The sequence below is a fragment of the Lepus europaeus genome, chromosome 11 (genome assembly GCF_033115175.1).
Source record: "Lepus europaeus isolate LE1 chromosome 11, mLepTim1.pri, whole genome shotgun sequence".
NCBI classification, from domain to species: domain Eukaryota; kingdom Metazoa; phylum Chordata; class Mammalia; order Lagomorpha; family Leporidae; genus Lepus; species Lepus europaeus.
This window is the reverse complement of record NC_084837.1, coordinates 14,508,462-14,521,501: the sequence shown is the minus strand read 5'-3', so window position 1 is coordinate 14,521,501 and position 13,040 is coordinate 14,508,462. Positions and strand designations below refer to the sequence as shown.

The following is a 13,040-nucleotide window of genomic DNA, read 5'->3' as shown; positions in this document are numbered from 1 at the left end:
TGTCTGTAGAGGAAGCAGGCTTGCTGTCGCCATGGCTTTCGGCTCCCTGTCCACTGCCCGTAGTGGCATCCCGGGACTGACTTTTCAGGGAGTTCATGCCTGCCCCCTCACCTGTGACTCCTGGGGGAAAGGACACGAAATGTGCTTTCTAGGCTACAAGAACATCTGTCTCTGATGCAGGTGAAAGGGGCAGTTTGGGTTCATCTTAGGATTGGAAGTGCGGTCTGACTCAGAGGACTGTAGCTTGGTGGGTGGAGTGGGGTACGGAGAAAGGCAGGGAAACTTCTTGCATCTCTGGGTTTATTGTTTGTTAAAAACAGCATTGGAGAAAAATAAAAGCAAAGTCAACTTTTTGGACGCGTTAATTACATATGCAGTGTTAGAAACCTTCCATGAATCCTATAAAGTGGTATCCCTTGACTGGAGGGTGTGTTGAGATTGGCTTTGTTTAATTGCAGTGAACGGAAAGAGAGACAGTAGCAGAGCATCCCTTGGCCAGCCACACTCAACACTGTTTGAGACTGGAGTTTTCCTTCCATATTTTGCCTCACATTTTGGAGGAAATAAGACAGACCTTTTGCTGAGTGAGTCATCCCCAGTAACAGGAATTCCTCTTCCTTTCAAGGCAGTGATGGCCAGCGACTTTGCAGTGCCAAGATTCCGATACCTGGAGAGACTCTTAATTGTTCACGGACATTGGTGCTATTCCCGTCTTGCTAACATGGTGCTGTATTTCTTCTACAAAAACACAGTAGGTATTGGATGCTGGTCTTTGGATGCTTTCAGTTGAAAAGTCTGAGATTCGTTCATGCACCTGAATGATGCATTTCATGTGGATCCCAATGTTTAACTCTTGATTCTTTCATTACTAGTCTTTGGCAGACAGGCATCTTCATCGCTATGTAGGGTAAACCACATGGCTGTCTCAGAACCCTGCCCCACTTGTAAGAGACCTCTAGAAATCTGCTGTGAAGCAGCGGGGTTCCTCCTTGTGGTTTCTGCCTCTGATAACTTGCAGCTGAATGCACAAACAAGGAGACAAAGTAAATTAACTCTTGGGTTCATGACCTTCCAGTAATCCTGTAAATCTAATTGTCCAGACACCAGTTCTCCAATGTCAAGATTATCCTGTACTCTTTTAAGTAAAGAATAAAATGAAATCAATTAAAAGGTATATTTTTTCTAGTTTCTTAGAAAACTCCCTATAATAACTCTAAACTCCCATCAGTACTCGTCTCATTCATGTTCTTAAGTGTTCGTAATGAAATCTTACCCTCACTTCTCTATTGTCATCCTCTCCCATCCCTTCCCTCACAGTTTTTTTTTACAAACTTCAGGAAAACAGATACAGATGCTCAGAACCAGTCAAGGAGCGCTTAATTTGATAGGTTTTGTTCTAGAAATTAAGTCAGAGTAGGTTGTGCCTGGGATTACATCCAAGGAGAACTATGCTCTCTGCCCTATCTCCTGTTACTTCACTCCTCCCCCTTGATGTTAAATCTCCAGCTTGGTGAGGCCTCAAATGCACAGTTGCACAGCTTCAGGTTCCTGCATCCCACAGAAATAGACAGGTGACTAAGCTGGGGAAACCCCAACCCTTTTTCTGTCACCCATTAATTGTAGGAAACCAAGCAAGTCACCTGTGCTCCTTGACTTATGATGGGCTTATGTCCAGATAAATCCACTGTAGGTTGGAAATATCATTTCAAAAATATTCGTGATGCAGCTAACCGACTGAACAGCCTAGCCCATCTGCACACCATGCTGCAGGGTATCAGATGTTCACCCTTGTGATTGTAGAACTAACAGTTGCCACTGTCCACCATTGTCTAAGAGGACAGGGCCTTGTGTGGCTAGCCCAGGAACAGATCCAAACACAAGATTCAAAATATGGTTTTGACTGAATGTTTATCAGTTCCATACTATCGTAAAGTCCAAAATTTGTAAATTGAGCAGTTGTTAAGTCAGTGACTGTCTAAATGTGCCTTCTTTGGAATTTTTTTTTTTTTTATGAAAACACAGGAGTTGAGCCAGCTGATCTCTGTAGGTATCAATTAGAATTTCTTGGATGGAGGGATAGTGAGAAGTTTTAGCATAAGCCATTCCACATTTCATATGCACCAAAGTCCAGAGTGGCCTCCTGGACTGGGCCCAGCTGCCTTCCTCCATGAGTTGTCCTCCTTGGAGGGCACAGAGAGGAGAAGGGGGGTACCTGTTTTTATTCCATAGAAGATGGAATATTAAACAAGCATTAATCTCTGTGAGGAGTTCAAGGATAATCACTCTGCCTCCTAGAATGAGAAATTCATTAGTTTTAGGAATAAATTGACCTTCCTTCCAATAAAGAACAGAGAAGAAAAGTTTCCATAGCAACAGTGTTTGGGGGAAAAAAGCTTTTTGGTACTACAGTGGAAAAAGAAAAACTCAATTATCTGAGTACTTATCTACCTCCTCTTGACTCCATTTGCCCATCGGTGACTCATTAGGCTAAACCTGTCAGGGTGGGTGAGAGAAAGTCAGCTGGGGGAGGAAGAAAGAGAAGAAAGTCAATGAGAAAATGTTTGCGAGCTTTTAGTGCAGAGGGGCAAAGTTGCATAATAAGAGGTTTAAATCACAGATGGACACGGAGCTTGAAGGATACATGTCATTGCAGGTTATATCAACACAGACTATCATTTCTTTTGATTTTTTTTAAAGATTATTTATTTGAAAGACAGAGTTACAGAGAAACAGATGCAGAGAGCAAGAGAGAGAGAGGTCTTCCATCTGCGGGTTCATTCCCCAAATGGCTGCAATGGCCAGAACTGGGCTGATACGAAGCCAGGAGCCAGAAGCTTCTTGCAGGTCTTTCATTTGGGTGCAGGGGCCCAAGCACTTGAGCCATCTTCCTCTGCTTTCCCAGGCCATTAGCAAGCATCTGGATTGGAATTGGAGCAGCCAAGAATCGAACCAGCTCCCATATGGGATGCCGGCACTGTAGGTGGAGGCTTTACCCGCTACACCACAGCACTGGCCCCCTCTTCTGATCTTTACAACAAGCCATTTTCAGGTCAAGAAACCAAAGCTCAGAGAAGTTATTAAGGGACTGAGTCAAGATCAACAATATGGATAGTGGCAAGCTTTGCATAACAGTTAAGACACCACTTGGAACACCGGCATCCTGTATCTGAGTGCCTGGGTTTGAGTTTCAGCTTCTTCTGGTTCCAGTTTCCTGCTAGTGTGTACCCCAGGAGACAGCAGGTGATTCCTCAAGTAAAATTGAGTCCCTAGCACCCATATAGAAGACCTGAATTGAGTTCCTGACTTCTGGCTTCAGTCTAAGCCAGCCTTGATCTTTGCGGACATTTGGGGAGTAAACTAGCAGAAGATGGGAGTGCGCTGTCTCTCTCTCTCTCTCTGTAAATAAATAAATTTTTGATAGTTACAGCTCCAGAACCAAAACCTAGACCTTGTGCCCAACATAGAATGTTCCCTTTATCATTGTCCTTTTTAAAACATGTCCAAGACCCCCAGGCAAAACCCATCTGTGTTGGAACATGTTGGGTTCATTATTCATGCTTTGAGGATGACCAAGTCATTTAACATCTTGGAACCTCAATCTCCTTTCTCTAAGTGGGGTAAGAACACTGGCCCTGCTTGAGCCTTAAACAAAGGAAATAACAAAACTGCTGACAGCTAAGGATATAGCATGGATGAGTACCTGCAGTATGCCAGGAACTCTGGTGAGTTCTTTAAATACATTAAGTCCTTTAATTCTCACAACTTCATACGTAAGTATCACTGATTTGCCCATGCAGTGGACAAGAAAACTGTGCCAAGTTGCACAGCTAATCAGTGTAAGAATGCTTTGGGGAGTTGGCATTTTGGCATACCTGGTAAAGCCACCACATCAATGCCAGCATCCCATGTGGGTGCTGGTTCAAGTCCTAGCTGCTTCGCTTCTGATCCAGCTCCCAGCTAACAGCCTGGGAAAAGCAACAGAGGCTGACCCAAGTACTTGGGCTTCTGCCACTCACGTGGGAGACACAGCTCTTGACTCCTGCCTTTAGCCTGGCCCAGCGCTGGCTGTTGCTGCCATCTGGGAAGTGAACCAGCAGATGTAACATATCTCTGTGTGTGTGTGTCTACCCCTCTTGCTGTAATTCTGACTTTCAATAAATAAATAAATCTTTTTTTTAAAAAAAAGAAAAAGGTAAAGAGGGTTTGGTACTGTTGCTTAGCAGGGAAAGCCACTGCCTGCTGTGCTGGCATCCAATGTGGGCACTGGTTCAAGTCCTGGCTGCTCCACTTCCAATCCAGCTCTTTGCTATGGCCTGGGAAAGCAGTAGAAGATGGCCCAAGTCCTTGGGCCCCTGCACCCACGTGGGAGACCCAGAAGAAGCTCCTGGCTCCTGGCTTCAGATTGGCCCAGCTCTGGCCGTTGCAGCCATTTGCGGAGTGAACCAGCAGATGGAAGACCTCTCTCTCTCTCCCTCTCTCTGCCTCTGCCTCTACCTCTCTGTAACTCTGCATTTCAAATAAAAATAAATCTTTTAAAAAAAGGAAAAAAAAAAAAAACAGAGACACAGAGATGTGGCCACCCATAGGTTTTGCTTAGAGTTACAAACAAAGGAGAGGTACCAGGGGAAAAGCCCCAGATTCATATCCTAACACCTCTCCTGAAATGCGAGCAGCCAACACTCCCTGTCAAACCTTGAATGACTTGTAATTCTTCAGACACAAAGCCTCTTCCCCCCAAAGACTGTTCCTGGGAAGTCCACGTTCTCACAGCCAAGTCCTCAGTGCTGATGGGAACAAGGAAGATGCAGGCGAGAAGGACAAGGAGGGACAGGCAGAGGCCAACACTGGGGCTCAAAGTTGACACTGTCTTTGGTAGAAACTGCTGCCTGTCAGTGTCTTCTTTACAGAAAACTCTGCAGACCTCTTAGATCCTTTGGGTGAGGTTCTGCAAGGGCATTGAAAGAAGTGCCTGTTCTCATTCTTCCTTTCTTGATTGCAGATGTTCGTGGGCCTCCTGTTTTGGTTCCAGTTTTATTGTGGTTTCTCTGCATCTGCCATGATTGACCAGTGGTATCTAATCTTCTTTAACCTGCTCTTCTCATCGCTTCCCCAGCTTGTGACTGGGGTGCTAGACAAGGATGTGCCGGCCAGGGTGCTGCTGTCTGAGCCGCAGCTCTACAGGAGTGGCCAGAACATGGAGGTTAGGACCCAACCCCTCAAAGTCTCCCTGTCAGTGGCTATCTGGACAAATTGTTGAAGTCTAAAATCCGACCTTTGGGAAGACAGATGGATTCTGCCTACTTGGGTCTTGCAGTGCATTTAGTGTAGGGAGTGAAAACTGTTTTCACGCCCCAGATTTCCAGGAGCCCAAGGAAAGCCTTCCTGGGGTCTGAAAGGCACAGGCGGTGACTGAGGCCCAGGTAGGATTCTGCAAAATCAAACAAAAAGACTTGATTTATTGTGAATGGGAATTAACAAGAGGACAAACCGACAGGGAAACTGTTGATGTATTGAGAGAACAGGTGTATGTTTCTATCAATATACTGCGTAGATTGACACACTAACAGCCAGCTGTTTCTGGCGGCATGCAAAGGCCACAGGCTGGACAGATGAGGAGGCTTCTGCTTGTTCCCTTGATGTACCTTGTCACGTGGGGGGAACTCATAGCCTTACTCAGGCTTCAGTGTCCTCACCTGACTCAGGACGAAGACACTGTCCTGTGGAGTTAGGTGACCAAAAGGAAGAAGGTAGCCAGCACTTTCCAGTGCTCAGTAAATGCTCCTGCCTTCTCTGCGTTAGCTGCAGGCCAGGATCTGACCCGCTGTCTGGAGGCTTCAGCAGGGCCATGAACCAATTTGGCCACCCAGATACTGAAACCTCCATTCTTCTATATCCAGGCTATCATTGCCTGTGGGTTTAGAGCTTTTAAAGTTTAGCATTAGGATGCATCCATCATCCAAGTTTAAAGGTTAAGACCCACGTACATTTACACTATGGAGTACTACTCAATTGTTAGAAAAAATGAAATCCTGTCTTTTGCAACAAAATGGTCACAACTGGAAACCATTATGCTGAGTGAAATAAGCCAGCCCCAAGAAGACAGATATCATATGTTTTCAGTGATCAAAGGTAATGAGCAGAGTACCTGAAATATAATGTATTGAAGTGAAATAGACATTTTGTGATGTTTGTAGCCCTTGTCTCTTTCATTGAGGAACAGTGTTTTATTTTGCTTTGTTTTGTTTTCTCTACATACTATTTGTTGAACTGTTTCTCTTAGGGTAGCGTTCACTATAAGAGCATTAAGTGTACTAAGAAAAAAAGATCATTGTGGAAATTGAGGGATTGAGAGTGAGACTATAAGGGGAAAGGAGAGAGGGTTTCGAGTGTGGGGGTGGGGGGATGTACCACTATGTTCCTATAATGATATGAAGGAAATATAAGAAGCTTGTATAACTTAAATAAAATATATATTAAAAAACAATAAATGAAAATAATAACATACACAAATCACTAATTAATTAAAAATAAAAATTTAGAAAAATTGAATGCCAAAGGTAGTAATCGTATCACAGTGATGTTTCTTTTAGAGTGAAGAAAAGATTGTCCTGTAAAATTTAGTTGTTGATCTCCTCATAATAATTGTAAACAAAGTAAATTTCAACTAAGGCATTGATGTTGTAAGACATTTTGTGATATATTCAAACTGGTCAGCGCTAATGAATAATATAGAGAATATCCTTATAGCCTCACTTAGAGAAATCTAATTGTACAAGATAGAAACAGGACATTTTACAAACATGGGAAATGAAAGAAAAACTATGTCTGAATAATTAAGGGTTAAATAGATTTGTATGTCATCACAAACATGCAATTCTACCATCATTCCCTCAGTAATCAGTGCTGCAGAAACTGAAGGTTCAGTAAAATGACAGAAACACAAGTGTCACCAAGGTGTCAATCAAGTATTTCTTTTGACTTCTTGTCCAAAATAAAATCAGGGTAACTCTTCTAATTTGGTTATGTGGCAGGTGAAAACTTTGTACCAACTCACTGAACTAGTGAATTCTTAGGTTCCTCCGTCCTAAGACAAACTGTAGATCAGCCACTGGTCCAATTTATCAGTAAAATAGATCTTCTCAAAAAAAATATTTTCAGTGACTCACCACAAAAGGAGACAAAATTTCAAAAAGTGGGGGGGATAGGAAAACTCAGCCTTGACAGAACACTCAGAATAACAGGTACTCTTCCTACTCAAGAGAGGCATTCCCTGATAGCCTTGGAAAGTGGTTTCATTTTTTTCACTATCAACCTGGAATGACTGCAGCTCTTCTTGTGCAAAGGCTCCCAGTAAGTGATTCAGCTGCAAATCATCCATGAGCATCTATGTACTTGTTTGTTCACAGCCGTGTGGGGGCCTCAGCTCTCCGGAAGTCCTAAGCTAGCAAGCTTTGCGTGACTGCCTGTGCAATGATGCTGTAGCATACTAGAAAACATCACTTGACAAGACAAGCACTTGTCTGTAATCTCCTTGCTTGTTTTTGTTTTGTTTTGTTTTAATTTGTATGTTTGTATCCCAGGAATATCGGCCATGTACGTTCTGGTTAAACATGGCAGACGCTGCCTTCCAGAGCCTGGTTTGCTTCTTCATTCCTTACCTGGTAAGTGCACAGGTGGCACAGTTTTTCCCACTGACAGCATCCAGGGGCCCACAGACAAGGGATGCCACTGTCTTTCAGGCCTATTACGACTCAGAAGTGGACATGTTTACCTGGGGGACCCCCATCACAGCCATCGCGCTGTTCACCTTCCTGCTGCACCTGGGCATTGAAACCAAAACCTGGGTAAGAGTCACTGGCATGGCCACTCATGCTGCAGATGCCTGGAGAGCCAGAAGTTTTCTGAGCAGACAGGAAACTACAACACCAGCCTCGCTGTGATAAGAAGGAAACTGACACCATCCAGAGCCCCTTGGCATAGGGAGCCCCACACCTCACACTTCTGGGAAGCTCTTAGCTCCTCCCTGCCTTCTCTCACCTCCTCCACCTCCACACTCTCTCTTTGCCCTCTTGTCTTGCCCTCTGCATCTCACCACCTGTGTATGTCAAGGGTCTTTGTTTTTTCCTAAGCACTTAGAACATCACACTCATTTATTGATGATTAAGACATTTGTTTTCATGCCATTGTTGTCATTTTCAGTTGAAATAAAAGCCCCCCTTTTTTTCCCCCTTTCTATCTCAGACCTGGCTCAACTGGATAACGTGTGGCTTCAGTATCCTTTTATTCTTCTCCGTGGCCTTGGTGTACAATGCATCTTGTGCGACGTGCTATCCTCCATCTAACCCATATTGGACCATGCAGACATTACTGGGCGACCCCCTATTTTACTTGACTTGCCTCGTAGCCCCTGTCGCTGCGCTACTGCCCAGGTGCGTATCCGAGGTGGTGTCTCCAAGTCTTTGCTCTGAGTGTCCCCATTGCCTTTGCTCTGAATGAGCCTTGGGAAGCTGCAAGGCACCACCCATGACAATGCCTGACTTTCTTTTTTTAAATGTGCTCTTTCCAGATTGTTTTTCAAAGCCCTCCAGGGGAGTCTTTTCCCTACCCCACTTCAGCTGGGACGTCAGTCAGCCAAGAAGACCCCCAAGAAGCTCAGCACTTCCAAAGGGAACCTTGCTCAGGAGCCCCTCCCAAGAGACCAGAGAACTGAGGACTCAGAAGAGAGGACCATCGGCCCTTCCGAGTCTCTCTCTGGGGACTTTGCCTCCCAGGCTTCATGGCACACACCACAGCTGGCCTGTTCCCCAGAGGCCAGTGGGGAGCCCAGCGCGGTGGATATGAGTGTGCCCGTGAGGGAGGACCCCCTTCCGGAGGGGCTGAGTGCTCAGCCCCCAGAGTCTTCCACACCAGGACAGGCTATGCCAGCAGACTGTCCTGGGGACTCCAAGAGGAAACCCAGCAGTACGGGCAGGGCAGCCCCCCTGTCGTCCCTCTTCAACCTGCCCAACTTCAGCTCCCTCAACTGGATCTCCTCCCTGTCTCTGGTCAGTGGGCTGGGCAGTGTCTTGCAGTTCTCCCGAAGTGGTTTGCAGATGGACAAGCGGGACGGCGAGTTCCTGTCCAGACCTCCACAGCCAGATCAAGACCTGCATGACTTACGGGGACACGCCACGGACTACTTCTAGGAGCACCTTCCAGTGACCACGGTGACTGCGGTCACACTGAAAACCTTGAAATGGCCCTTTTTTATATATATGACATAGATGTGAATATTATTTATGTTTATTATTTGCACAGAAGAGTTCTAGGAAGATGTATTTTTTAAATGTTTCCAAGGCTAACACAGGAAACGAGAGGTACCAAAGAAAGTTTATTTTTTGAAGTTCTACGTAGAGTATATTGAGAAGAGAAATAAGAGCTTTAACATATATAAAAGTTTCAGGAAGAGTGACACTTGAGAAGTGTGTTTAGATTTATTTTTTCATCTCATTTTGTAAGAAGAGGCAATATGATTGTTTTTATCAGCAAGCATGACCTTTTTTCTCCCCGAATTTAAGTGTGTGATTGAATTCAGTGAACTTCAGATGGGTGTCAGTGGGACAGAGGGATCAATGTCAGAGGGGAGAGTGTTGGGCCCCCAAGGCAGATTCGCCCACTGGCTTCCAATCCCACCAACATGGGAGGGCTGGGGCTCCCCTTCACCCAGAAAAGGGAAAGTGAGACCTGAAGAGGAATTCATGTGTGCAGTTCAATCCGGTGCCCGATTCTATGCAGGTATTTCACGAAGATCACCTTGTAGGTATGACAGCCCCTCTGCAGCATTTTGCCTGTTAAAATCATAAGCAATAAACAACCTTCACCTTGCAAAGAGCATGTCCAGTAGTTGCCACTGTTTTGTGAAGTTGTGACCTCATGGAGTGTTCTGAATACTGCAGGGTAATTCTTCGTGGCAAGTGCTTTAGATGCTACGAAGACAAGATTCAGTGCATCTAAGCCACAATGCCCATACCACCCATCACACCACACTCCATGCACCAGGCTTCCAGACCAACCAGACCCTTCTCACCAAGAAGCTAGGATTTTTCAGGAATTATCTTCAGGCCCTTTGTCTAATGAGCCACGATTTCTGTCCCTCTAAAAAGAGAAAAGGAAAATCTGAAATGATACAAATCAGACAATTACATGCAATTATTCTCTGAGTTCTCTTTATATTTTGTCAAACCAATAAGTCACCTGCTGTGCTCAGCATTGGGAATATGAAGTTAGTAGGGTGTGGTCTCTTCTATGTGGGACTTATGGTTCCTGCAGGAACCTCTTCCTGAAAACAGCAATGCAGAAGGGGCTAAGGACCTGAGGACAAACTCGTGAGCATAGCATACATGGTCAGAATGGCTGGTTATTCAATGAATGTGACCCACTGCAAGTAACAAAAAGTGTACCTCCTTCTGGTCAAACAAAGGAAAGACACAAACTCCCTGTCTGCAAGCCCAGGAAGAGGGTGGGCTTCAGGCTGATTGGACTCAACAACACAGATCCAACATGCGATATTTTGAGTGTGTCCCCCAAAATTCCTTTATTTGAAACTTAACCCCCAATCAGCAGTCTTGGCAGGTGGGCCCTCTGGGGAGGTGTTTAGGCCATGAAGGCTCTGCCCTTGTGGATGAATTCATCCTGCTATAAAATAGGGCTTGTGGGAGTCATTTCACGCTGTTGCCCTTCCATCTGCTGCCATGTGAGGTGGCCGCAAGAAGACTCTCGCAAGATACAGGTGCCTTGATCTTGGACCTCTCAGCCTCTAGAAACATGAGGCAATAAAGTTCTGTTCCTATTATCCAGTCTCAGGAGTTCTGTTACAGCATCACAAAAAGATTAGGACCCAAGGCTTGTTTTCACTTAGCTTTCTGAGAAGACTCTCCACTTAGTGATGCAATGGCTGGAGGAGTCACCCCACACTACACAGAGGGGAGAGAAGGCACCTCTTCCACACCCCAGGTAGAGCCCTGTTTTCCTCAACCTCCTCCTGCATGGGCTGCACAATGGTCTCACAAATTACCAGCAAATGGCAAGGAATATTCTGAGCAGGGTTTCCTGTTGCAGTTGGGAGACAGGTCTGCTTCTCTCAAAGTGCCTAGGTTGCATGAGTGCATGCCCGGAGGAATGTCTAAGTCATGTCAAATGGGGAGGCAGAGGGGAGTGGGAAGCAGCTTCCACAGTCAGCACACCAGCCTGAAGGTGACCACTGGCCCAATCCTTCCTCCTCCAAGCCTGATGCCACCTCATCTGTACTTGGAGCAGCCAGTATGAAAAGAATGTCATGGGAAGGTACACAATGCTACTGTTTTCTGAATTAAGGGGATAATTGTTAGCACAAAGAACAAGAAGACCTAAAAGCATATTTACCTGAGTAACTGAGACTTTAAAATGCCTCAGCCTCCAGGTTGCTCTGTACTCACCACTTACCTGCTCTCCAAGGAACACTCTTCTGTAGATACTTCCTCTTGGGCAATAGAATGATCCAAGTGGTGGCGCTGGGAATGTGCACACTGAAGCCACTTTAGAAAAATAAACATTGTAAATGGCCTCAGCAGGTGGCTGCTCTTCAAGGTGAGGAACAGTCATGAAAACCTGCAGTCCTCACAATGAACTGATCTCAGATAAGCACTGGGTGAACTATGTTAGCAACTTCTAATAAATCTATAAAAATAGGAAGGCCAACTCTGCTAAGCAACAAAATAGCTGGACTAGTTATTTGACAATTACATTACATGTCTATTTCAAAGTCAAAATCAATTGATTTTAAGTTCTCAGACGTTGTATAGTGTATTCACCTGGTATTCCTGGCACTGAACACAATCTAGCAGTTGGAATGCAGTCAGTGAGTGATGAATCAAAAAACAAATGATAATAGTGAAACACTCAAGATATTTGTGTTAAAATCAGAGATAAAGTTGCTTGTTACAACAATTAATATTATGGAATTTCTGACTAATGCAATAAGACAAATTTTTTAAAAGAATGAAAATTTGAATGGTAGAGACCAAATTACCACTACTTACACATGATATTAAATACCAGAACAATTCAAATGAATAAAAGGCTCTTTGAACTAATAAGATGAGGAAATACATTGGCTCATAATGAGTAAAACAAATCACATCTTTTCTACAGAGCAATGAAAGCCAGTCAGATACCATAATGGGGTAGAAAAAGATTTCATTCACCAACATAACATCAACAGTTACCAAACTTAAAATGCTAGAGAACAATCTTAGTAAGTATAAAGACAATTCCCGGAGTTAAGGAAGATGTTAACCAAAGTCTTAACCATAAAGGCATGTCTTGTTCCTAGGTTAGAAATACTATATGGGTGCTATTTTCAAGACACAAATCTTTGTAGTCCTTTTTATTTTTGTTTCCTTTGTTTAGGTATTTCCAAAATTAATAAAATGATTCTACCCCCATCATGTAGTATGAGAGTATTTCAAAAATTCATAAAAAATGGAATTGAAAAATATATTTATTTTGATTAAAAAATGTGACATCTATGCATAATTTTTTCGTGATTCATATTTTCATGAACTTTTTGAAGACCCCTTGTATATGCTGACCTTGGTGGTAATAAGTACCCCATGCTATTAAATAATGCCAAAGGATACTCTAACTTAGTATGACACCTGCCTCTTGGATTCATTGTATCCAGTGGGTTCCTATCTCCATCAGCATTTGTTTTTAGATTTTGGTTACTGAAAAACACCATAGTGCACAGGTGGAAACTAGATAATAGAGGGTTACAAAATTGGAATTTTGGTTTTGGCTCTGCCACAGGGATACTGTGAACCCCAAAATATCTCCTCTTTGGAATCCTTTTTGCTAGTTGAAAAATTAGTCCAGGTAAGTGACTAATGAAGTCCTTCTAGTTGTAGAATTCTATTCTTTTAGGATAGGCCACACTTTGTTAAAAAAAAAAAAAATAAGAGCAAGAACAAGAAGATGATAAAAATGGTATGCTCCTAAAAAAAAAAAAAAAAAAAAAAAGCTAC

The 13,040-nt window shown here is 43.8% G+C and overlaps 1 protein-coding gene across 1 annotated transcript in view; it reads left to right on the top strand.

Moving 5' to 3' along the window:
* Nucleotides 1-12,645, top strand: part of ATP10A (ATPase phospholipid transporting 10A (putative)) — a 178,519-nt gene extending 165,874 nt beyond the window's left edge. Inside the window, exons 16-21 of the mRNA XM_062206568.1 lie at nucleotides 626-751; nucleotides 5,000-5,200; nucleotides 7,581-7,661; nucleotides 7,740-7,844; nucleotides 8,242-8,429; nucleotides 8,567-12,645. Coding sequence (XP_062062552.1) covers nucleotides 626-751; nucleotides 5,000-5,200; nucleotides 7,581-7,661; nucleotides 7,740-7,844; nucleotides 8,242-8,429; nucleotides 8,567-9,185 — 1,320 coding nt within the window. The 3' untranslated portion in view covers nucleotides 9,186-12,645. The remainder of the gene's footprint in view (nucleotides 1-625; nucleotides 752-4,999; nucleotides 5,201-7,580; nucleotides 7,662-7,739; nucleotides 7,845-8,241; nucleotides 8,430-8,566) is intronic.
* The last annotated feature ends 395 nt before the right edge of the window (nucleotides 12,646-13,040 follow it).